The sequence below is a fragment of the Anopheles marshallii genome, chromosome 2 (genome assembly GCF_943734725.1).
Source record: "Anopheles marshallii chromosome 2, idAnoMarsDA_429_01, whole genome shotgun sequence".
Classification (NCBI taxonomy): Eukaryota; Metazoa; Arthropoda; class Insecta; order Diptera; family Culicidae; genus Anopheles; species Anopheles marshallii.
Window position 1 is genome coordinate 20,253,152 of NC_071326.1, and position 23,646 is coordinate 20,276,797.

Consider the following 23,646-nt stretch of genomic DNA (forward strand, 5'->3'; position numbering starts at 1 on the left):
ATTGAGCTTTATTCTTAAAATGCAGCTATCTCACAACTTTTCCACCTTCAAATAATTGCCTCCATTTGGTGACAGGGTGATCATTTTTGGGTCGAACGTTACTTGGTCCGGCGTACGTGCTGACGGTGAGAAGCGGAACTTTCTCAACAGCGTTATCAATCCCACCTTGGTCTGCATCACTCCAAACCGAAGTCCAATGCATACGCGAGGCCCTTCGCCGAACGGGAGGAATGTGAACGGATGTCGCTTCTTCACTTCCTCCGGTGTGAACCGATCCGGATCGAACCGTTCCGGATCGGGATAGTGTTCTGGATCATGTTGAATGGCATGAACCGGAATTTGGACCAGCGTCCGCTTCGGAATGACATGCTTTGTCCCAGGGATCAGATAGTCAACCGACGGTACACGGCTCAACGATTCGACCGGTGGATACTTCCGCAGCGTTTCTATAACAATGCAAACATTTTACACCACTTCCCAAAGAAACGTTCCATTATCTTACCGTTTATCACATTGTCCAGATACTGTATGTTCATGGCGACATCGTACGTCACCTGTCCATCGTTCTCTTCGATCGCTTGGTTAATCTCTTGTCTGAGACGCTCCTGGATGTCGGGGTTCTTTGCCAGCTCGTACAGGCAGAAGCTCTGTGTGGTGGAAGATGTCTCGAAACCGGCCAGGAAGAAAATGAATGCCTGTGCAGCCAGCTCTTTTTGTGTCATTCCAATTTCGCCCTTGCCCACACTAGCGTCATCACTGTCGTCCAGCTTTCCCTTATTCTTGATCTGCAGCAGCAAGTTCATGAAGTCGTTTCGTTTCACATTGTTACTCTCGCGATAGTCGACCGTTTCCTTTACAATTTTCAGGAAAAAGTCTTCCACATCGTCGTACGTGATCTTCATCTTTAAATTCCGCACAAGTCCTGGATAGGCCGACGCCAGGAAAGTTTTCAGTATAATCATCAGCGTGAACTCAAACGCTTTGTTGCCGTATTTGCGGAACTCCGAATCTGGTGATTTGAGGGTGTTGCACTCGATTCCAAACGCACACGTCCCGATCACATCCGTTGTAAAACGGCCCAACACATCCTTCATTTCGATATCCGACTGACGGTAGTGTTCTTCCATATGCTTGTCCAGTTGGAGTGCCACATCCCATAACGTGCCGAACATTTGCTTCATGCGACCGGAGGTGAACGTCGGAGTTAGCTTCTGGCGCAGCAATCGCCACGGATTACCCTCGAGCGCAAAGAGATGACCTGTTAGAGGATCGTCTTTAGCATTTGTGAACACACCATGATCGTGAAACACATTAAAGTCCTTCACCAGTATCGTCTTCACCAGCTCTGGGTCGATCACGAACACTGAAGGTATGATGAACTGGCTCATACCAACGTACCGGTCACCGCGCAACCTAAATTTCTTGTACAGCTCCAAATGGATGTCTGCTGCATGCCTTGTCTGAGCTTGTCCCTTCGCGTGTCCGAACAGGAAATGTGGGTTCGGTGCATACGGGAACCCATTGTCCTTCCAGTAATTATGCTTGTTCCGGATGAACAGATACACTGCCGACACGGCGAAGATGAACGCGGCCAGCACCGCGTTGATGAGCTCCATTTTTCGTTCGTCACTCTCCAACGACAGGAACCTACTGATCAGGTGCGTGTGGCGCTCGGCATTTTATATAGTGCAGGACAATCTTCCCACAAACTCACCTGTCCCAGAGTAATCAGCACATCTTGTCGGTATTCGTGTGGAGCCCAATATCTAGAAGGGTGCTATTTTGAGATGGTCTCAAAGTTAATTTTCTACTAGTCATCGAACTTCAGCGTTTCAAACGTCTTCGCCCGTGTGGGTATCAGCACACGTGCCGTTCTATGTCTCTTTTTTCGCTATGTCGAGATGCGAAGATTTGCGCCATCATTAGAAGAAAGTGTTGAATTCAATGACTTAACACATACCAGAAACGTGTATTTGCGTGTAGAACACGTGTAGGAATACGTTTGAAGAACAGGTGACTTTGAACATCTAATTTGAGTTAATTATCCGTAAAGTGATAGTAACAGTTTCTTTCACCAACAGAGACAACGGTACAATTATTTACAATGTTTTTCCATTTATTGATCATTCATGGTATAAATAGACATTTGAAATATGCAACGTCTTAATCTGAAAACTTACCGGAAAGCAACACCAAACTGTCTTGTGATTGTCTGTAACAAGTAAAGTCGTACAGTACAGTTCGTGTTGGAAACTGAACTCAAATTAGCCGTGGGTCGTCAACATATGATTAAAAAACGCATCTTCGTACAATTGTTTATTTCATTAAATGCTCTTGCTGATGAAGGTTTTATTTTCAAAACAAACCTTACGATAATCTATTTTACAGACAATTTTCGTTAATGCACCCCACAACCATCTTATACCCTTTCCACCTTCAAATAATTGCCAGTGTTCGGTGACAGGGTGATCATTTTTGGGTCAAACGTTACTTGGTCCGGCGTACGCGCTGACGGTGAGAAGCGGAACTTTCTCAACAGCGTTATCAATCCCACCTTGGTCTGCATCACTCCAAACCGAAGTCCAATGCATACGCGAGGCCCTTCGCCGAACGGGAGGAATGTGAACGGATGTCGCTTCTTCACTTCCTCCGGTGTGAACCGATCCGGATCGAACCGTTCCGGATCGGGATAGTGTTCTGGATCTTGTTGAATGGCATGAACCGGAATTTGAACCAGCGTTCGCTTCGGAATGACATGCTTTGTCCCAGGGATCAGATAGTCAACCGACGGTACACGGTTCAACGATTCGACCGGTGGATACTTCCGCAGCGTTTCTATAACAAAGCAAACATTTTACACCACTTCCCAAAGAAACGTTCCACTATCTTACCGTTTATCACATTGTCCAGATACTGTATGTTCATGGCGACATCGTACGTCACCTGTCCATCGTTCTCGTCGATCGCTTGGTTAATCTCTTGTCTGAGGCGCTCCTGGATGTCGGGGTTCTTTGCCAGCTCGTACAGGCAGAAGCTCTGTGTGGTGGAAGATGTCTCGAAACCGGCCAGGAAGAAAACAAACGATTGTGCTGCTAGTTCCAGTTCCGTCATTCCAACTTCGCCCTTGCCCACACTAGCATCATCACTGTCGTCCAGCTTTCCCTTATTCTTGATCTGCAGCAGCAAGTTCATGAAGTCGTTTCGTTTCACATTGTTACTCTCGCGATAGCTGATAGTTTCGCGCACTATTTTTACGAAAAATTCTTCCACATCGTCGTACGTGATCTTTAATCGTAGTTTTTGCACAAGCCCGGGATAGGCTGACGCTAAGAAAAACTTGATCATAATTATCAGATCCAGCTCAAACGCTTTGTTGCCGTATTTGCGGAACTCCGAATTCGGTGTATTGAGGGTGTTGCACTCGATTCCAAACGCACACGTCCCGATCACATCCGTCGTAAAACGGCCCAACACATCCTTCATTTCGACATCCGGCTGACGGTAGTGTTCTTCCATATGATTGTCCAGTTGGAGTGCCACATCCCATAACGTGCCGAACATTTGCTTCATCCGACCGGAGGTGAACGTCGGAGTTAACTTCTGGCGTAGCAATCGCCACGGATTACCTTCGAGCGCAAAGAGATGTGCTGATAGCGGATCGTCTTTAGCATTCACGAATACACCGCGGTCGTGAAACACATTAAAGTCCTTCACCAGTATCGTCTTCACCAGCTCTGGGTCGATCACGAACACTGAAGGTATGATGAACTGGCTCATACCAACGTACCGGTCACCGCGCAACTTAAATTTCTTGTACAGCTCCAGATGGATGTCTGCTGCATGCCTTGTCTGAGCTTGTCCCTTCGCGTGTCCGAACAGGAAATGAGGATTCGGTGCATACGGAAATCCATGGTCCCTCCAGTAATTATGCTTATTCCGGATGAACAGATACACTGCCGACACGGCGAAGAGAAACGCGGCCAACACCGCGTTGATGAGCTCCATTTTTCGTACGCCGAATTTCAAGCCCGGGAGCTAACTGAACCGAATTGTGTGGCGATCGGCATATTATATACAGCTAGACAATCGCCCCACAAACTCACCTGCCCCGAGAGAAATCAAGTACATCTTGACAGTGTGCGTGTGGAATCCAGTATCGGGTTGTGATTGTCCCAAACTAAAATTTTACTAGTCATCGTACTTCAGTGTTACATCTTCGTAACATCTTCGCTTGTGTTGGTCACAACACTCGCCTAACTGTGGGTGTGTGGTTATTCTTTATCAACTTGCGAAGATTTGCGCCAATACTAGAAGAAAATGTTGATTGAAATGACTTAACACATCACAAAAACGTGTAGTTTTATAGGCTCCTCACGTGTAGGAGCATGATAAACTAAAAGGTGAACATTTTATTTGAGTTAATTGCCCGCGAAATGATCGCTGCAGAATCTTTCATCACAGCACTCATACCCGCAGATACGGAACACATATTAATTGTACTTTAATATTCGGGAATTAGTGAAACTACTATATGAGAATTAAAAACTTTTCTTTTTTTGAAAAATAAGTTATAATTAAAATATTAGTAATACGATATTTGATATTAATTTCATATGATATAATTTATACGTGACGACCGGTATTGGTAGCGACGCTGTTCTTCACACTACAGGACCGGTCCAAAATCCCATCCGAACCAATCCCCTGTAGCCCGTACGTGGTAAAATTAAAGAAATGGCAGGCATGACCTAGAAGGTCGTTACGCCAAGAAGAGAAGAGAGAAATATAATTTAAAATACACAACTTACGGAAATCCTGTATGAGACCATCTGCGATCGATTCTGAACTTAACTAACAGTAGACTTGTGTGCTACAGAATTGTTTCTATTTGGCGAATGTTAGGCTATCGATTGTTTCCCATAGCGGGGCGATATTGTTACATTCCATCGAGCGCTACATACAGGTGCTGAAAAGTTCTAGCTGTATTGTTTGATTGGACAATCCAACATATGCTTTTCATGAATTTAAAGTATATTATTTCTCTATGAAATTCTTTCAACAATTTTATTGATGTCCGTTCGTGCTTATAAATACGTTTGTACTCTCCAATTATAATATCATATCATCAAATCGGCACTACGCAACTTTTTCCACCTTCAGATAGTTACCACCCGTGGGGGACAGTGTGAACATCTTCGGATCGAACACCACTCGCTCGGGCGTCCGAGCAGATGGGGAGAAACGGAATTTGCGCAGCAGATTTATCAAACCCACCTTGGTCTGCATCACGCCAAACCGCAACCCAATGCAAATGCGAGGCCCTTCGCCAAACGGCAGAAACACGTAGGGATGCCGCTTCTTCACCTCCTCCGGTGCGAACCGATCCGGATCGAACCGTTCCGGATCGGGGAAGTGTTCTGGATCACGCTGGATCGCATAGATCGGTATCTGCACGATGGTTCCTTCCGGTATGACGTGCTTGGTGCCGGGAATGACATAATCATGTGCCGGTTTGCGTGTGAGCGTTTCAACCGGCGGATACTTCCGGAGGGTTTCTGTGATGTAGAACGGTCGAAAGGAGAAAAGAACCAAACAAACAAATTAAAATGCTGCGTGTCGTAATGATGTACTGCAGCGCACGCCATATTTACCGTTGATTACGTTATCCAAATATTGTATGTTCATGGCGACATCGTACGTCACCTCACCGCCGTTATCATCGATTGCGCGGGTGATCTCGTCACGGAGCCGGTCCTGTATTCCCTGATTCTTTGCCAGCTCGTACAGGCAGAAGCTCAACGTTGTGGAGGAAGTTTCAAAGCCGGCCAGGAAGAAGATAAGCACCTGTGCGGCCAGCTCGTTGTGCGTTAGCCCAACCTCACCTTTACCCACGACCGTACCATGATCATCCAGCTTGCCCTTGTTCTTGATCTGCAGCAGCAGGTTCATGAAATCACTACGCTGCACATTGTTCATTTCGCGATAGTCGACCGTTTCGCGCACGATTTTCATGAAAAAGTCTTCCACATCCTGCTGCGTAGTACGAACGTGGAGCTTCCTCGCCAGCTGTGGGTAGGAGGAGGCGAAGAAAAACTTCGTCAACGTCACGGGATCCAACTCGAACGCCTTGTTGCCGTATTTGCGGAACTCCGAGTCCGGTGTCTTGAGCGTATTGCACTCGATCCCGAACGCACACGTCCCGATCACATCCGTCGTAAAACGGCCCAACACATCCTTCATCTCGATCTCCGGCTGACGGTAGTTTTCTTCCATGTACTTTTCCAGCTCGAGCGCTACCTCCCATATCGTGCCGAACATTTGCTTCATCCGACCGGAGGTGAACGTGGGCGTAAGCTTCTGGCGCAGCAAACGCCACGGATTCCCTTCCAGGCCGAACAAATTCCCGGTCAGTGGGTCGTCCTTTGGGTTGGAAAACACACCGCGATCGTGAAACACGTTAAAGTCCTTCACCAGGATCGTTTTCACCAGCTCCGGGTCGACCACGATCAGCGAAGGCATTACGAAGAGGCTTATTCCGCCGTATGGTACGCCGCGCCGTTTGAACTGCCGGTACAGCTCCTGGTTGATATCGGCCCCATGCCGTGTACGGGACTGTCCCTTCACATGCCCGAAGAAGAAGTGCGGATTCGGTGCGTACGGTACACCCTGGTCCTTCCAAAAGTTGTGCTTGCTGCGCACGAACAGATACACGACCGACACGACGAAAATGAAACCAGTCAGCACCAGCGTGATGGGCTCCATGGCGTCCCCCGATGTTTTGACGGCACTGCCGAAACTGAGTCTGCGGCGCACCGGTGGTGTCCAATATATAAGTTCAAGCCGAAGCAGTGAGGCGTAGATAAAATTCGTCGTACCAAAACATACCTACACCTTGCTATCGATGAGATGACTTGACGAATGCGTTCGCGCTAGCGTTGCTAAATGCCTCCAATACCATAGCTGTGCATGGTGTGGTGTTGGTGAAGTCGTTTGTGGTTTTCATTGTACCTCCCTTCCCGAGGCTGATGCCTCCCAGGGCGTTGACTTCTAATTCCCCCAACGAAGCATTTTCAGTACTGTAAAGTTTTGACTATGACTTCGTTATGCAAAATGCGTTTGCTATCAATTGTGTTGTGTAAAACATGTGCAAACATCTTATTTGTGTTTGTTTGTTAATCAAGCGGACACTCTGTCAACGCGCAGTTTATATAGTGCGTTTGATATGAATGTGTGAAAAATCTGTAAGCGTCACCCTGTAACGCTACAAGAATTGATCGCTTTGATGATTGATCCCCGACGCAACACATACATAAAAGCATCACAACTGTACAACCGGTATGATGAAATCATCGCAACTTGTTGTGTGTAGTTTTGTTTTGTATTCTCTCTTCTTTGCTTCCTTTCTTTTCAAAACAGTGCGTATTTCATACACTTACAGCAGTGTATGATGTAACCGTAATTGTATTTGTAGTAAGCAACATGAGAATTGATTTAACATGATATTTTAAACAATTCGCTTACTTGCCTGGTGATGTTTACAGTTAAATCGATTGCGATATCATTATATCCTAGATAATGCTGCAACGCAAGCTTTACGCAATGTCGCAATCGTCTTGCGAAATATGCATTGTCATTTGCGCAATGACACCGCTGTGATTCTTTACGTGTGACTCTTAAGCCACCGTGTTCTTAACATTTCATTAATCGATTTCACAGTTTAGCGCTGCTAAGCTATGTTTGGCTACAATGTACAAGACTTAAATACAATACAATACTACTCTTACTTTATTGCTACCTTACAACCATGTTGTTTATGTTGCAGCTATTTATTTAACTGTTGTTTATTGTTTGGTAAAAAATATATCAAAAGATATATTTATATAAAGATAAACTATTATTATTATTACAGCAGACCTATTCTTAAAGTTAAAGTTAAACTTGTTCATTTAACATTACTTTACCTACATCAGAAACTCATATATATAAGTATAATTTTTAAGGTGAGAAAAGTACGGTTGGGAGTAGATACCGGGTCTGTCTTACGAAAAGGTGGCACCAATACCACGTAGACCATCGAACCACTCCATCACTTATCGTACAAATGTGCAAGTCATCATTCCGTAAATTGAACGTGCATCCATTTATTCGTTGAGTACATATTTGCAATCTCGGGTGCTTAACCATACAGCGCAATGTGAGGTATTTGAGTCAGCTTAGCTCAGCGTGGCAGCTCCGTGGAAAGCAAGATGGAACTTTTGGGTTATATGTTGCCGCGATCGTGTTTATTGTGTCGATTACGTACTTGTTGTACAATTTGGCGTGATCGTCATATCTCTTATACGTTTTATGATTCCTGATCCTGTGACAGTTTTCCTTTAGCCATGGACAAGTATGTTTGGTGTGGAAAATATTGCATACTGTTATTGCTTCAAGCTAATATGCAATTTGATTTTAAATCATCTATTTTAACACACCGTTATCGAGTTCATGAAACATGTTTCTAGCGTAATACGAAGAAAATAAAGCTGAAGATTATTAAAATTATCAGTTTTATTGCACGGAACATAATTTTTCTAGTTTTAATAATTCTAGTATAATAATTTCTAGTTTTATACTGCTCTGAATTAAGCAGTTTCTTAACTGAATAACACTTAATGTTATCTTCTTTTCCAGCTATATGCTTAACTTCCTCTGACTAATCATTCGTATATGCGCTAACGTAAAACAACTGAATCTAAACGTTCGAGCAAAACCTTCGAGCGCAATCCATTTTTCGAAATGCCTCCAACGAATATTTCTACGCACTCGTGAACCCCTAGGGACCCTATATCTTATCAACCTTAAGATAGTTACCCTTCGTGGGTGATAATATGAATGACTTGGGGTCGAATTCGAATTCGGCCGGTGTTTGGGACGATGGCGTGAAGCGGAAGTTCCTCAGCAACGTGATTAGGCCAAGCTTTGCCTGCATCATTCCAAAACGCAATCCAATACAAACGCGTGGACCCTCGCCGAAGGGCAGGAAGACGTACGGATGGCGCTGCTTTACCTCCTCCGGCAGGAATCGATCCGGATTGAATTGGTTCGGTTCCGGGTAGAACTCGGGATCGCGTTGCAGTGCGTACACGGGAATCTGGACAAACGTGTCCTTCGGGATCACATGCTTCGTTCCGGGTATGGTGTAATCGCGCATTGCCACACGGGAAAGTGACTCAATCGGAGGGTACTTGCGTAGGGTTTCTGTAAGAGTACGGAGGATGTGTTAAATGAGCTGATTGAATTTTGCAGAAATAGCACATTCATTAGAGCAATGCTTACCGTTGATCACATTATCAAGGTACTGGTTGTTCATAACCATTTCGTAAGTCACTTGTCCATCGTTGTCGTCGATCGCACGTTCGATCTCCTCACGGAGCCGCTCCTGAATGTCCTGATTCTTTGCCAGCTCGTACAGACAGAAGTTCATCGTGGTGGAGGACGTTTCGAATCCGGCCAGGAAAAACACAAACACCTGCGCCGCTAGTTCGTTCAGTGTCATAGCGGCTTCACCCTTGCCAGTGTGACTCGCTCCACCGTCGCGCTCGTCCAAATAACCCTTGTTCTTAATCTGCAGCAGCAGGTTCATAAAGTCGTTCCGCTGTACGTTGTTCATCTCCCGATACTGCACCGTATCGCGTACCACCTGCAGGAAAAACCGTTCCACACCTTCATCGGTCAGCTTAACACCGATTCGCTTCGCCAGCCCCTTGAACATGGTGGCAAACACGAACTTCATCATGAGAATCATATCCTGCTCGAACACCTTGTTGCCATATTTTCGGAACTCCGAGTCCGGATTCGTCAGCGAGTTGCACTCAATCCCGAACGCACACGTCCCGATCACGTCCGTGGTAAACCGTGCCAGCACATCCTTCATCTCCATCTCCCGGTGACAGTTCTCATTCATGTACTTCAGAAACTCTCCGGCCACCTGCTGGATGGTACCGAACATTTGCTTCATCCGGCCAGACGTGAACGTTGGCGTTAGTTTCTGACGCAACAAACGCCACTCCTGGCCTTCCAGTGCAAACAGATGGGCAGAGAGCGGGTCCGCTTTAGCGTCGTTAAAGACGCCCCGGTCGTGAAACACGTTGAAATCCTTCACCAGTACCGCTTTCACCAGCTCCGGATCGACCAGTATTATTCCTGGTATGAAGAAGAAACTCATTCCACCGAAGGTTTCACCGCGCGCTTTAAGATCCTGGTACAGTTCCTGATTAATGTACGAACCGTGCTTCGTATTGAAGTGTTCCATGTGCCCCATCACCAGATGAGGCTTCCCGCGTACATGCGGAATGCTACGGTCACGCCAAAAGTTGTGCCGACTGCGCAGGTACAGGTACGCAATCGACACGACAAACACGAACGCGGTCAACACATAACCCAGAAGTTCCATCTTGCTTCACTCACAGCTGCCGCTGCTGGACTAAACTGACTGTTCGACGCCGCTCGCATACCTTTTTATTAAGCGTCTGTTTCGCAAATATGTACTCAACGAATTTATTGGTGTGCGTTCAATGTACGGCACGATGATTTGCAGCTTTTGATCTTCAGGTGGAATTTTTGGCTATCTACACCATCTGCCGGTACACGCACACACATACGGTATGTTGTCCCGCTGACAAGCGCGTATGAACTATTTTTCGGCTTCCTACTCACACCACCATTCCTGACCTAGGTTGATGATTAGGCCTACGCGTTTGGTAAACAGTAAATGCCAAATATGGATTTGCAACGTGGGTGACTCAATATCGGACCGATTGTTGCAATGCGCGTGTGCGTTATCGGTTGATAAAGGGCTTGTTATTCCATATACGGGCAAACATCTGATAAGGGGCCTGCCGTAAAAGATGCTCCCAGCGCTCAGTGGTGGGTTAAAGAACGCATAATCCCTTCTCTTTTTAAACCTTTATTGAAACACAACATCATTTACCACATTAACATCAATTACGAATGCCTTTGGCAGTTTAAAGCTTCTCCACCGTCAAATAGTTACCACCGATGGGTGAAAGAATGAACGATTTCGGATCAAACACGATCCGCTCGGGTGTTTGGGCGGATGGGAAGAAGCGAAAGGAGCGCAGCAAGGTCACCAGACCCACCTTAACCTGCATCATGCCGAAGCGCATCCCGATACACATCCGCGGTCCCTCGCCGAACGGTAAAAACGTGTAGGCCGGACGCTTCTGGCACTCGTCAGCCGAAAACCGACCCGGATCGAACCGTTCCGGATCGGGATAGTGTTCGGGATCGCGATGAATGCCAAACACCGGCACCTGAACCCCGACATTACGCGGAATCACATGGTCCGTGCCGGGGATCGTATAATCCTGTGCCGTCATCCGTAGGGTAGTCTCCAGCGGTGGATATTTGCGGAGCGTTTCTGGGAAATAACGATGCACTTTGTTTAGTTACTTCGTTCGCTTTGTTAACATTTGAACGCTCTTACCATTAACCACCTGTCCGAGGTACTCCTGGTCCATCACTACCTCGTACGTCAGCTTTCCGTCGTTGGTTTCGATCGCACGATTAATCTCCTCCCGCAAACGCTCCTGTACGTCGGGGTTTTTCGCCAGCTCGTACAGACAAAAGTTCATCACCGTCGAGGACGTCTCGAAACCGGCCACGAAAAAGATAAACACTTGCGCCGCCAGCTCGTTCATCGTCATACCCACGCCGCTCGGTCCGGTGTGGCCGCCGTCCTGCTCCGCAAGGCATCCCTTGTTTTTGATCTGCAGCAGCAGGTTCAGGAAATCGTTCCGCTGCACATCGTTCCGTTCGCGATACTCAACCGTTTCGTGGACGAGATTAAGGAAGAACTGCTCCAGATCGTCGTCCGTCACCTTAACGCCCAGCTTCGTGGCCGTGCCCTTGAACAGCATCGCGAATGTCATTTTCAGCATCGCAACCAGCCGGTGCTCGAAAACCCGTTTGCCGTACTTGAGGAACTCCGAGTCCGGATTATCGAGCGTATTGCACTCGATGCCGAACGCACACGTCCCGATCACGTCCGTGGTAAACCGTGCCAGCACATCCTTCATCTCGATCTCGCGATCGATGTTTGCCAGCATGTGCTTGTGCAGCTCTTCTGCAACCTGCAGCATCGTGCCGAACATTTGCTTCATCCGGCCAGAGCTAAACGTCGGTGTCAGCTTCTGGCGCATCTCACGCCATTCGTGGCCCTCGAGCGCAAACAGATTGCCGGACAGCGGGTCGACGCGGGAGTTGCTGTAAATGCCACGGTCGTGGAACACGGTGAAATCCTTCACCAGTATCGTTTTCACCAGCTCGATGTCACACACCATCAGTATGGGCATGAAGAAAAAGCTGTACCCAACGTAGCGTTCGCCTTGCTCCTTGGCGTAGTTGTAGATTTCCTGCGTGACGTATGCCGCATGCTTGGTGCTTCCATTGCCTTCCATTTGACCAAACAACAGGCTCGGGTTGGGCTTGCACGGGAAGCCTCTCCTACGCCAGAAGCTGTGTCTCTCGCGCAGGAATAGATAAGCAACCGTCAGCAACAACACCACGCCCAGCAGTATCACTCCGACCAGCGCCATGGTGAGGCTTCTAGCAACACCAACTGCTAAAACGAAACTGATGCTCACCGATCGATCAAGTCCCAGTCCAACTAAAACTCACGGCGTTCACTTGCTTACTTAAAACACGAATACTCTCCTCTCTTTTGGACACAAGTCGTTAAAATTCCGACATTACCACCCCTGGGATCGCTTCCCGCAAGCCAAACTCGGATTTATTCACATAAACAAATCAACATATGGTTAACATTAAGCGTGTAATACCGTGCGATGACGCCATCCGCAGGAGCGCAAAGGTTCGATACAGCTGATCGTAAGAATTCGTAACAAGAAGCAACCTTCTATTAATAGTTCGCACCACACTTTCGCTATTACAAACATGGTGTATCGCTGAGCATGATGTGCTGCCGGCCAGCAGGCCCCGTACTATATCTTCTCCACATGCAGATAGTTCCCACTGTCCGGGGACAGAATGAACACGTTTGGCATGAAGCGAATAGTGTCGGGTGTTTTCTCTGTCGGCGAAAAGCGGAACTGGCGCAGCAGCTGGATAAGGCCCACCTTGGTCTGCATCATGCCAAACCGCAGCCCAATACAAACCCGCGGTCCTTCGCCGAACGGCAGGTACACGTACGGTGGGCGTGCATTCGCCACCTCCGGCCGGAACCGTTCCGGGTCGAAGCGCTCCGGGTCGGGATAGTAGTCCGGATCGTGATGCAGTGCGTAGATCGGTATCTGCACCATCGTACCCTTCGGGATGATGTGTTTCGTGCCGGGGACGGTGTAGTCCTGCTCGGGGCTGCGCGTGATCGTCTCCAGCGGTGGGTACTTGCGAAGCGTTTCTGTAATGAACCACACGGGAGCGAACAGTTGCTACTTGACTCACAAATTCACCGAGCGCACGAACTTACCATCGACGACCATGTTCAGATACTCGACACCCATCACCACGTCGTACGTCAGCTCGCCCCCGTTGCGCTCGATCGCACGGTTTATTTCCTGCCGGAGCCGTTCCTGCAGCTCGGAGTTTTTCGCCAGCTCGTACAGACAGAAGTTCATCGTGGTGGAGGACGTTTCGAAACCGGCCAAAAAGAAGATAAACACTTGCGCGGCCAGCTCGTTCTGCGTCATGCCGACCTCACCCTTGCCAACGTGCTCCTCCTCCTCTTCCCACAGCTTTCCCGTGTTTTTAATCTGGAGCAGCAAGTTTAGAAAATCGTTCCGCTTCACATTGTTCGACTCGCGGTACTCGACCGTTTCCCGCACGAGATTGAGGAAGAACGATTCCACCTCGGCATCGGTAATTTTCAGCATAAACGTGGGCCAGTACTTGCGCACCAACAGCATGAAAATGATCTTTATCAACGTGGACACCTTCTGTTCGAACACCTTGTTGCCGTACTTGAGGAACTCCGAGTCCGGGTTCTTCAGCGTGTTACACTCAATCCCGAACGCACACGTCCCGATCACGTCCGTCGTGTACCGTGCCAGTATGTCCTTCATTTCCAGCTCCTCCCGGTGCGAGTGTTCGTCCACGTAGGTGCCCAGCCTCACCGCCACCTCCTGAATCGTGCCGAACATTTGCTTCATTTTGCCCGACGTGAACGTGGGTGTTAGCTTTTGGCGCAAAATCTTCCACGGCTTGCCGTGCATTGCGAACAGCGTGCCGGACAGGGGATCTACCTCGGGATCGCTGAAGACCCCGCGGTCGTGAAAGATGTGGAAATCCTTCACCAGGATCGCCTTGATCACGTCCGGCTCGATCAGCATCACGCCCGGTATGATGAACATGTTGAAACCACCGAACGCTTCACCACGCTTCTTCAGCGCCCGGTAGATGTCGCTGGTGACATACGATGCATGCCGCTCGGTGTTGATGCCCTTCACGTGTCCGAACAGCAGCTTTTGACCGGGAATGGTTGGGAAGCCACGGCTACTCCAGTAGTTGGACCGACTGCGCACGAACCAATACAGTCCCGACGCGACTACGAACAGTAACGATAAAATTGTAGTTGCCAGCTCCATCGTGCAGCGTGCACCTTGAAGGCCAGTCAACGCACTACTGAGCGGTCGAACCCGATCAGACACCGTGGAGGAGCGACACAAAAGAGCGAACAAGCATACGGTTTAGGGAAGGGATGGATTCACGTTCACGCACACATGCGAACCCGCTCAATTAAAGCGTGTTGTTTTGGTAGAGAACGATGATTTCACGCACAAGATCGCATCTGCTAGCAGGGGTTGTTGTCTAACGATTCGTTGGAAAGGGTTCTTTTTTTATTTAGAAAACAAATCTCACGTTATTCGCGCTCACGATTTGTAACACTCAAACAGTCATAAATATCGATGCCATACGAACCAAACGATAGTGAAGTAAACGAATATCCCGCCCGCAGATAAGTGACAACGCAATGCCAATGACTTGCCAAAACATTGCCAATGTGTTCCAAAACATCGAACGTACCCTTCGTTTTTCGATAACCACCACCAAAGGGTGGTCTCTTATCACATTTCCTAAACCCGCGCCACGTTCAAGTACATCCCACTGTTTGGTGCCAGCACGAGCGAGCGCGGTTTAAAGGTAACCTTCTCCGGCGTACGGTCCACATCCAGCGAGAAGCGAAACGAGCGCAACATCGCCACCAAACCAACCTTCACAAGCATCAGACCAACTGTGGCCCCAATACAGTGCCTCGGTCCCGAACCGAACGGCATGAATGGTGCACCGTCCCGTACGTTACGCGACTTCGGCGCACCGGCAAACCGTTCCGGATCGTAAACCTCCGGGTCCGGGTAATACTCGGCGTCGTGATGTAACGCATGTACTGGCACCACCAACACTGTCCCGCGAGGAATGGTCCCGAAATGGTCCACCGGGTAGTCGGTACTCGCAACGCGAAACAGGAAATCCACCGGCGGATACATGCGCAGCGTTTCTGGATGGGGAAATACAGCGTTAGTGCACGTGGCGCTCATCCTCAAACGGTTGAAATAATGCTTTATGATTACCATTCACCACCTGATCCAAGTAGCCGAGTGACATCACCATGTCGTAGCTCAGCTGGCCATCGGTTTCATCCAGGGCGGCCACGATGGCCGCGCGTAACCGCTCCTGCACGGTGCCATTTTTGGCCAGCTCGTACAGACAGAAGCTCATCAAACTGGCGGACGTTTCGAACCCGGCAATAAAGAACGAATAGCACTGTCCGGCGACCTGCGTCATATCGAGCCGCTCCGTGGCCTTCATCGCCAGCAGCTGCTGCAGGAAGTCACGCTTCACCAGCTGGTAGCTCTCCCGGTGCAGCACGGTCGACCGGCACAGCTGCAGGAAGAACGTTTCCACGCACGGTTCGCTCACGCACAGCTGCAGCGCGTCGGCCACTCGCCGGAAACCGTACCCGAACCGCAGCTTCCACATCCGCCTCCGGCTGCAGCGGAACGCCCGGTAGCCCATCGCGCGAAACTCCGTCCCCGGGTCGCGTATCGTGCGGCAATCGATCCCGAACGCACAGCTACCGATCACGTCCGTCGTGTAGCGCGCCATCAGATCCGTCCACTCGAGGTCGCGCCGTTTGCTTTGCGCACCGATGTACACCGCCAGCGTCTGCGCGATGCGGACCGTGGTTGGAAACATGGTCCGCACGCTGCCCGCCCCAAACGCCGGCCCCAGCTGTTGCCGCATTCGGTGCCATCGTTCACCAGCGAGCGAGAACAACGTTTCGCTGCTTAGCGGATTCGCGTTCGCGCTAGCGTACAGGCCACGGTCCTGGAACTGGGCGAAATCCTTCACCAGCACACGCTCGATCAACGCGCGATCGATGATCAGCAGCAAGGGCGAAAAGTACAGATTAAAACCACCGGCCGGTAGCTGACGGTCGCGAAACTCCCGGTACAGCGCCTGCAGGATGGTGACGGTGTGGTGCGTTGCCGCCAGCCCTGCCACGTTGCCGTACAGTAGATGGGGATTCCGGGCTGCCGGTATACCGTGCCGGAGCCAGTACGTTTGCCGACGACGCAAAAACCACCGGATGGCGGTGATGCCGGCCACCACGACCGCACACGGGAATAACACCCACGAAAACGCGACCATGACGAACGGGCACTACGGGCCAAAATGAAGGGGGGTTCGGACACTCGCACGCTACGGGGTTACCGTTTCGGTTACCGCCCGTGGGCTTATCTTATTGCCTCGCTGGAACACATCGATAGCGGATGCGTATCGTTCAATGTTTGCAATCTTGCAATGACTTATCGAACGCTAAGACCACCGTGGAAATGGTGAACCTTGAGGCTTTGTTTTGCATTCAATGTCTGGCTTTCCCTTTGTTTCTTTGTGCTGCTGTCCTGTTCAGAACTGGTGGAATGAGGTGTTCCTGTTCTCTATGTGTCTGGATGCGTTTACTTTCAAATATTCCATATTTAAGCTATTAAAATTAAGGTTTTTATCGCATAAAGCAGTATTTCTTCCAAAGCTCTTGAACCAACGTGAATAATCTCAAAATGATTCAACTGTCACGAACAGCCCTCGCTTGTAGCTCAAAATCTCTCCAAACCCACCAGCAAACTGATAAACATCGTTTGTTAGCGTTCAGATTTTCAAACATGTGTAGCGCGTTGCCTACATTTAGGCGTCTAGAAAAACAAACATCGCAACAGCTCCGCCCAGCAAAGATTTTAGCACATTTACAAATAATCCGTACATAAACTCGTGTTCTAATGTGCAACTACTTCTCTCCTCTCTCTTCACTCTCTCAGAACACCGTAGATAAGTTAGTACAGCGTGCAAATGCTTCCATCCTGATCGGTACCTCATCGTGGAAGGAACAGTTCGTTGAAGCGATGACTGTCAGCGCCGGTAAGTGTTACCCCGGTTCGTTCCGTATCGCGTGCGGACCCAACCATGTTCGTATGGTTAACAGCACGTTCTCCGCGTTTACAGGTGACGATGACGGCGAGAACGAAGGTGAAGAACCACCGACGCCTAGCTGTATGGACTACATTATGCACTTTGTCACCCTGTTCTGGAAGATTATCTTTGCCTTTATTCCACCAACCGGTAAGTTACGTGAACGATTGTCATATTTGATACCGTTTCGGGCCGGCACGGCACCATCGTCGATCATTATCGTCTAGTGCGACTCGTAACAAACGGACAAGAGCACATAAAACATGGACACATTTCAGGCGGCTCCATTATTACCATCGGCCCTTTTGCTGATTAAAACTTTCCATTAGCCATGTAACCCAATTACACGGAACCGGTTTCCGGCAGCAAACGGATCATAAAGTGTTCCGTACGGAAGTGCTTTTATCGCCTCAACAGCTCCGAGACGGATTTTAACTGAGCTCATTTGACGAAATTAATCTCCAGCTGCCGAATGGGGTTCGGGGTGGGGGGACATCTGTTTTGAAGTCTCCGGCATGCGCGCCGCTGTACAAACAGCGGTCATGTTAATAAAGTTTAAAAATCCCTTCCATTTGACGCATTCATGTTGCACGATGGAAAAGGGTGCAAACGAGCGCTCATGAAAATTTTGCACGCCAATAAAGCGAACAGATAATAGCTTCTCCACAGAAATGTGTACGGTTTTTTTTGCACGATTCTTACACATGGCTATGGGTAGCTTTAAGATTCCATTCGGGGAAGATTCCATTACAAAATTTGAAGCATTGTATCCACATTCACATGCACTGCCAAACAGAAACAAATCTCCAAACGCACTCCAGCAAGAATGCTTCAACAGAAAAATTCCATTCCGACTCGTTAAACCAACAACAAACCGTACAGCGGTACAGACGGATGGTGGTTCGTAATATTGTGTGCCTAACTTTAACATGCCCAAAAGCGGAGCATGCCATATTTGCTTCGCTCCATTCATAAAGGTTCGGTCGGTTTGGGTTCATTTCAGGGGGCCATCCTTACAAATCGTTAGCCGTCCTGGTGGAAAGGAATTTTTCATCCTATTACTCCACTCGTTGTGTGGAGCACACCACACAGCTAACAGCTGGGGAAGAGCCGGAATTTACGGCCATAATAGCATGCCTTTATCCAGCGTTACACACCCACATCGTGCCGGGTGCCGTTTTGGACAGTTTCCTAAACGCGTTGTACCGTACCAATTGAATGGTTTTCGCGGGGTCGTAGACTAGAACGTCGCAGAAGCCCGGCCTTGCGAGATGGCCTCATATTTTCATTTCCTTTGATATGTCTTTAGTCAAATACGTACGAGTGCTAGAAAAATATTGCGCTTACAAAAGTACCTTCCAGTAATAAATATTGATTTGTCAATTTCTATAAAGAATCGTAGAATTTGCTTACAATCAACTCCAACAGTCAACTCCCTTACAATGAGAACATCTTTAAACGAATTCTTTAAACTTCGCATAACGAGCATTTGGATTCGTGGAACTCTTGTTGAGTGAAGAAACTTCAACTTCATATATTCAACTTCATTAAACTGTACTCTGTGTAATGCCCCCAGAGAAGCAACCATTAATGTGCTTCTGACCAATAGTTCAGAATTGATAATGATAACATCAAGGAGCTTTCTGCAGGAGCACTTTGGGAGATATATCCTCTCAAGAAGTTACGGAATTACTCATGCAAAGCAAAAACTTTCCTCAATCTCCTGAATACATTCTGAAAGTTTTGGAAAACACGGTATGTATTTTCTTGGAAACAAACATTATCCACACGACAATGTCTGAGGCTCTACGAGGGAATGTCGTGTATGGGACAGATCCACTATTTTGTGACAACGATCAAACATAAATTTAGCTAGTACATTTTCATAACTTTTTTTAACTTTTTAATTTTAACTTTTGACTTTTTTCCATAACTTAAACAAGGATCAACAAATTTTAAGCTCTTTGGTTGAGCTTTATTTTAAAGGTTTAATGGATTTTATTGTAAATAAAATGAAGGGAACCTTTCAAAATTTATGGAAAATTACTAAAACAATGGCACTAATTAGACTAATTGCAAAACAGTTGACTGTAACTCCAATTTGAAACAGTTTATAAAATCTTCATTACATCATGGTTAAACGAACTTAAACGTCGCTGGTAAACGTTCCTCAGCAAAAGGATCCTTCAATTGGTTCCATTAAATATCTTCCATCCATGTCTACGGAGCGCAGCTAGACAAACCGCTTTCCACGCCACTATGCTGGTATGGAAAATTCAATTGTAATGGATGGAAATGTGGAGAAGTGATATATGTGCATGGCGTTATCCATTCGCCCGTCCTGGTCCCTGGTGGATGTGATCTTTCCCGAGCTGGCCTGTGGGTTGTGGCATTCGAAAACTGTCACAGGACCATTTGCAAAAGTCATGGTCTGGTGCATCATGACCTGTCCCGTGGCTGCAGATATAGAGCGCACCTACAAAACCAGCCAGTACAGCCCCAAAAGGGATTACTGCGCTATCGTACGTGGTTTCCCCGAAGCTTGTTTCTGCTGCCGGAATGTGCCACCACGCGCCGTACGCCGCTTTACAAGGTTATGTTAACCACCATTCCCCCGGAGCCGTTCCTGGGGGCGGCAATGAAATACTGCCCGTTTACAGCGAAGCGACTAGGTGGTACTTTGAGTAAACGTTGTTTGCAAGCAGTTTACATGCATGTGGCAACATGGAACGTCAACCGGAACAACTCGGTTTTGATGCACTCCGGGCGGGAGAACAGTTTGATGGGTACGACACATGGTTGGCCATCACGTTGCGAGTAATCCAACGCTGGCGGAATTACCAGCTCACATGTCCGCAAGGTTCGATGCCACCGTACAGACGAACCATGGTCGGCTTATCCAATATTAATAATCATGGAAACATTATCACCCTTCACTGCACACACAAAACTGCAACACAGTGCCCGATGGATAATTCTTCAATATGACACATCTTCCCATCTCGCCCGGATTAATGTCCACCATCAATCATGCCACAAGAATGGCACCGCACCAATTCATCAATCTTCCGGCCAAACGAGACCCCTTCCATCCGTGCGCGTGAAAGTCACTGCGCGTTAATGCATACATGGTCGGGTTCGGGGTGCGAAAAGTTATCTAAAAGAACAACACATGTGTGTGTGTGCGCCATGAGCGGAAGTGCTGTCAGGAAATGTGTCAAAGTTTTCACTGCTTCGACTGCATTTGCTGTTCACGCGCTGCTTCTGATGCTTACGGTGAGAACACGCGAGATAACCAGCGCAGATGTTTGGAGGTTCGAGGGAAAAAGTTATTAAACAAGCACGCGTCAGGCAGCAAGCAAGTAGTTGAAAGCCAAGCCGGGATATTGAACCGATTAATCGTGCCTGTTGAAAGAAGTATTAAGCTGTTCGAAAGTATTGTTTGGAACGTTTTAATCTACCCGCTCCCCGCTGGCTTAATGCTACATGGCACTCAGAGGATGTGCAATCGAAACATCCCACATTGGAAGGGATGGCCCGTCTTGGTCGTAAGATCTCGAGTAGCCAAATGAGTACTTACGGAATACGTAGAAAATATTGGCAGGGAGCAAAAAAAACCGATGGCCAGCAGGGAGATGAATTATATGCCCGTACACGCAGCGAGAGCAGCATTGCATTAGCATAAGGGTGCTCCAGAGGATGTACGTCCCCTAGACCCTTCGGGTTTGGGCAACACTTGACCGAGTTTTTGCTAGGTGCACCGAGAACTTACCGCCTTACCGCATGCATTCTAAGCACCTGGAGTGGATAGTGTGCGTTACATCCTTGCTTTGCATGCTGTTTTTACTTATCCGTTTCCTCTTCGCCGCATACTTAATTCCAGACATGTCCGGAGGATATCTGTGCTTCGTCGTATCCATCTTCTGCATCGGTGTCGTGACGGCCATCATCGGCGATGTCGCATCACATTTCGGCTGTACGCTCGGCATCAAGGATTCAGTCACTGCCATTATCTTCGTTGCGCTGGGAACGAGTATACCAGGTATTTCCGTCGCTCAACCGTGCCAACGCATCAAACGCGTGCAACTAAAACCCCCTTGCCTTCCATTGCTAGATACGTTCGCCAGTAAGGTTGCTGCCATACAGGACAAGTACGCCGATGCGAGCGTCGGTAACGTGACGGGAAGCAATGCGGTCAATGTGTTTCTGGGCATCGGTGTCGCCTGGACGATTGCTGCCTGCTACCACAGCTTCCACGGTCGGGAGTTTGAAGTCGAGCCCGGAACGTAAGTGTGGAGCAACGCGCGTGTGGTAGGATGGCCACCGACTAACACTTCCCGTTTGCCGCAATTTTAGGTTGGCTTTCTCCGTGACGCTGTTCTGCACGGAGGCGCTAGTTGCGATCGTTGTGCTGATGATCCGAAGGAATCCCAAAATCGGCGGAGAGCTCGGTGGTCCCAAGAAAGCCAAAATCGTTACCTCAATATTCTTCTTCTCGCTGTGGATCGTGTATCTGCTGATCAGCAGCTTGGAGGCTTACGGCATCATCAAGGGTTTCTAAACGGTGTCCAAACGCCGTACACCGCAAACTGGAGATAGAATGAGAGACGAACAGGCAGTGAAGCGAAGGAACGGGGAAGTAGTTCTGCAAAAACCCAAAAGTCAACGACAATTGTGCTGCCACCAGAGGCAAATGCACCGCAATCGTTTATCCGTTCTCCGTGCAGCATCCAGACTGTGGGTCGCTTCCAATCGCCAATCCGGAACCTTGATGGGCAGGCTAACACAAAGCTAGGAAGAAATCGGGAAGAAGCTAGCTTCAAAAACAAACAGAAAAAAACACACAAACACACAGATGAAGACAATTTTAAAGGTAACGCGAACCCCTTTTCCACACCCCAAATCCATACATCTTTCTAGCTAACACACACACACACTGCGCTGGATCAGTTGGCTGGAACGATCGCGCGATCGGTCGACGCTGCCGTGTTTATTGTTTTGTTTTGTTTAGTGCCGTTTACATTTTATGTCGTTTTTTTTTTTCGTTACTTTGTTTTTCTCTTTGTTATTGATCGTTATGCTGTTTGCAAAAAGCATCCTTTTACCCCAACCGCCAGGCCGTGTGTCTTAGACGTGTCGCCTTAGGTTCTTGTTTGTAAATGTAATTTTAACCGTAAGTGAGAGACCGAGAGAAGGTGGGTGGAGGTGGAGACGTTATGTGGGGGAAGGGAAGACGTGGACAGGCGTTAAAGAGGCAAAGCGAATGCGTTAGAGCGTATAAATAGTTATATTCGTTATTACGTGCTAGTTGTTAAGCAAAAAAAAACAAAACAAAACAAAACAAAAGAGAAGAAAACAGAAGAAAACTATTTAAACAAAGCGAAGTGAGCGATGAACGGTGGGCGAGTGTAGTACTAGCAGTAGAAACCACCCATTAGCAGCCGCCAGATAAGCATGTTGCGATGATGAAATGGGCGGTGGAAACCCCTTCAAAACGTAAAGGAGATAACAGAGCAAACACTCAACCAACTACTACCACGAAATACAATATGCCAAATTTGTTGAAACTTTGTAGTATAGTGTATGTAGGGTGCGAATGGTACTAGCAGGTGTGTGTGTGGTAGACAAAGGTTTTCCGCGAGCAACAAAACAGAGACGGAAAACACGAACCGAAACACAAAGTAAGCTACGATCATGAATGCATGCGGTACGGTTACGCAGCCAAGAGTTCCCAGTCAGTTCGGGGCGGGAATATGGGAGTTCGCGAGGAAGATATTACTTTTAGATGGTACGATTTACTTATTAGCATGTCCCCGTTACGGCTGGAAGGGTTGGTTTTGTAACGTTGCTAGCTAAAACTCTTACGACACCCTCCCGTACACCGATCGTACGCGGCACAAAGACAAAGCGAAACAAGCAGAGAGAGAGAGAGAGAGAGCTCGCGCGCGAAAGGGAGAGCGATCGTGGTGAAGCAATGGAGAAATGCTTTTCCTTTTTCGTTACTCGTAAAATGTACCACGTTTATTCTAGAGCGACGCGGGAAACAAAACATGCCGCCTCGAAACCATTCTAGTCAGCGAGGACGTTCGTTATAATAGCGTGAATGTGTGTAAACATAACCCCAAATCGGAAGGAAAAGGCGGAATTGAATGTGCGTGTACG

At 48.0% G+C, this 23,646-nt stretch overlaps 7 protein-coding genes across 7 annotated transcripts in view; 1 reads left to right on the forward strand and 6 right to left on the reverse strand.

Annotated features, from left to right (window-relative positions):
* The window catches only part of LOC128709287 (sodium/calcium exchanger 3), a 93,425-nt gene extending 71,380 nt beyond the window's left edge, over positions 1–22,045 (forward strand). Inside the window, exons 4-8 of the mRNA XM_053804275.1 lie at positions 17,334–17,433; positions 17,518–17,634; positions 21,368–21,526; positions 21,599–21,770; positions 21,841–22,045. Of these exons, the coding sequence (XP_053660250.1) occupies positions 17,334–17,433; positions 17,518–17,634; positions 21,368–21,526; positions 21,599–21,770; positions 21,841–22,045 (753 nt within the window). The remainder of the gene's footprint in view (positions 1–17,333; positions 17,434–17,517; positions 17,635–21,367; positions 21,527–21,598; positions 21,771–21,840) is intronic.
* On the reverse strand, positions 31–4,005 carry LOC128719763 (uncharacterized). Its single transcript, XM_053813394.1, has 5 exons — positions 2,892–4,005; positions 2,426–2,835; positions 2,181–2,212; positions 503–1,647; positions 31–446 (listed from the first exon to the last, which is right to left on the reverse strand). Exons 1-5 carry the CDS (start codon positions 4,003–4,005, stop codon positions 31–33), a joined length of 3,117 nt encoding a protein of 1,038 aa, XP_053669369.1.
* Positions 5,137–6,762, reverse strand: LOC128709289 (probable cytochrome P450 6a14). The gene is made up of 2 exons (XM_053804277.1): positions 5,652–6,762; positions 5,137–5,555 (listed from the first exon to the last, which is right to left on the reverse strand). Exons 1-2 carry the CDS (start codon positions 6,760–6,762, stop codon positions 5,137–5,139), a joined length of 1,530 nt encoding a protein of 509 aa, XP_053660252.1.
* Positions 8,825–10,435, reverse strand: LOC128709288 (probable cytochrome P450 6a21). Its single transcript, XM_053804276.1, has 2 exons — positions 9,319–10,435; positions 8,825–9,240 (listed from the first exon to the last, which is right to left on the reverse strand). The coding sequence occupies exons 1-2, from the start codon at positions 10,433–10,435 to the stop codon at positions 8,825–8,827; spliced, it is 1,533 nt and encodes a 510-aa protein (XP_053660251.1).
* On the reverse strand, positions 11,007–12,599 carry LOC128709291 (probable cytochrome P450 6a14). Its single transcript, XM_053804279.1, has 2 exons — positions 11,489–12,599; positions 11,007–11,422 (listed from the first exon to the last, which is right to left on the reverse strand). The coding sequence occupies exons 1-2, from the start codon at positions 12,597–12,599 to the stop codon at positions 11,007–11,009; spliced, it is 1,527 nt and encodes a 508-aa protein (XP_053660254.1).
* Positions 13,005–14,603, reverse strand: LOC128709290 (probable cytochrome P450 6a13). Its single transcript, XM_053804278.1, has 2 exons — positions 13,490–14,603; positions 13,005–13,420 (listed from the first exon to the last, which is right to left on the reverse strand). The coding sequence occupies exons 1-2, from the start codon at positions 14,601–14,603 to the stop codon at positions 13,005–13,007; spliced, it is 1,530 nt and encodes a 509-aa protein (XP_053660253.1).
* LOC128709294 (cytochrome P450 6a2-like) lies at positions 15,093–16,668 on the reverse strand. The gene is made up of 2 exons (XM_053804281.1): positions 15,588–16,668; positions 15,093–15,514 (listed from the first exon to the last, which is right to left on the reverse strand). Exons 1-2 carry the CDS (start codon positions 16,666–16,668, stop codon positions 15,093–15,095), a joined length of 1,503 nt encoding a protein of 500 aa, XP_053660256.1.
* Positions 22,046–23,646: the final 1,601 nt, after the last annotated feature.

What these genes read in the sequence shown, in the direction of transcription:
- LOC128719763 (XM_053813394.1), bottom strand. Translation starts at nt 4,005, where the DNA reads ATGGAGCTCATCAACGCGGTGTTGGCCGCGTTTCTCTTCGCCGTGTCG. An exon ending in TCTGGACAATGTGATAAACG is followed by an intron (nt 2,836 to 2,891) that starts GTAAGATAGTGG and finishes GCTTTGTTATAG; the next exon opens with AAACGCTGCGGAAGTATCCA. An exon ending in TCTGGACAATGTGATAAACG is followed by an intron (nt 447 to 502) that starts GTAAGATAATGG and finishes GCATTGTTATAG; the next exon opens with AAACGCTGCGGAAGTATCCA.
- LOC128709289 (XM_053804277.1), bottom strand. Translation starts at nt 6,762, where the DNA reads ATGGAGCCCATCACGCTGGTGCTGACTGGTTTCATTTTCGTCGTGTCG. An exon ending in TTTGGATAACGTAATCAACG is followed by an intron (nt 5,556 to 5,651) that starts GTAAATATGGCG and finishes TCTACATCACAG; the next exon opens with AAACCCTCCGGAAGTATCCG.
- LOC128709288 (XM_053804276.1), bottom strand. Translation starts at nt 10,435, where the DNA reads ATGGAACTTCTGGGTTATGTGTTGACCGCGTTCGTGTTTGTCGTGTCG. An exon ending in CCTTGATAATGTGATCAACG is followed by an intron (nt 9,241 to 9,318) that starts GTAAGCATTGCT and finishes GTACTCTTACAG; the next exon opens with AAACCCTACGCAAGTACCCT.
- LOC128709291 (XM_053804279.1), bottom strand. Translation starts at nt 12,599, where the DNA reads ATGGCGCTGGTCGGAGTGATACTGCTGGGCGTGGTGTTGTTGCTGACG. An exon ending in CCTCGGACAGGTGGTTAATG is followed by an intron (nt 11,423 to 11,488) that starts GTAAGAGCGTTC and finishes GTTATTTCCCAG; the next exon opens with AAACGCTCCGCAAATATCCA.
- LOC128709290 (XM_053804278.1), bottom strand. Translation starts at nt 14,603, where the DNA reads ATGGAGCTGGCAACTACAATTTTATCGTTACTGTTCGTAGTCGCGTCG. An exon ending in TCTGAACATGGTCGTCGATG is followed by an intron (nt 13,421 to 13,489) that starts GTAAGTTCGTGC and finishes GGTTCATTACAG; the next exon opens with AAACGCTTCGCAAGTACCCA.
- LOC128709294 (XM_053804281.1), bottom strand. Translation starts at nt 16,668, where the DNA reads ATGGTCGCGTTTTCGTGGGTGTTATTCCCGTGTGCGGTCGTGGTGGCC. An exon ending in CTTGGATCAGGTGGTGAATG is followed by an intron (nt 15,515 to 15,587) that starts GTAATCATAAAG and finishes TTCCCCATCCAG; the next exon opens with AAACGCTGCGCATGTATCCG.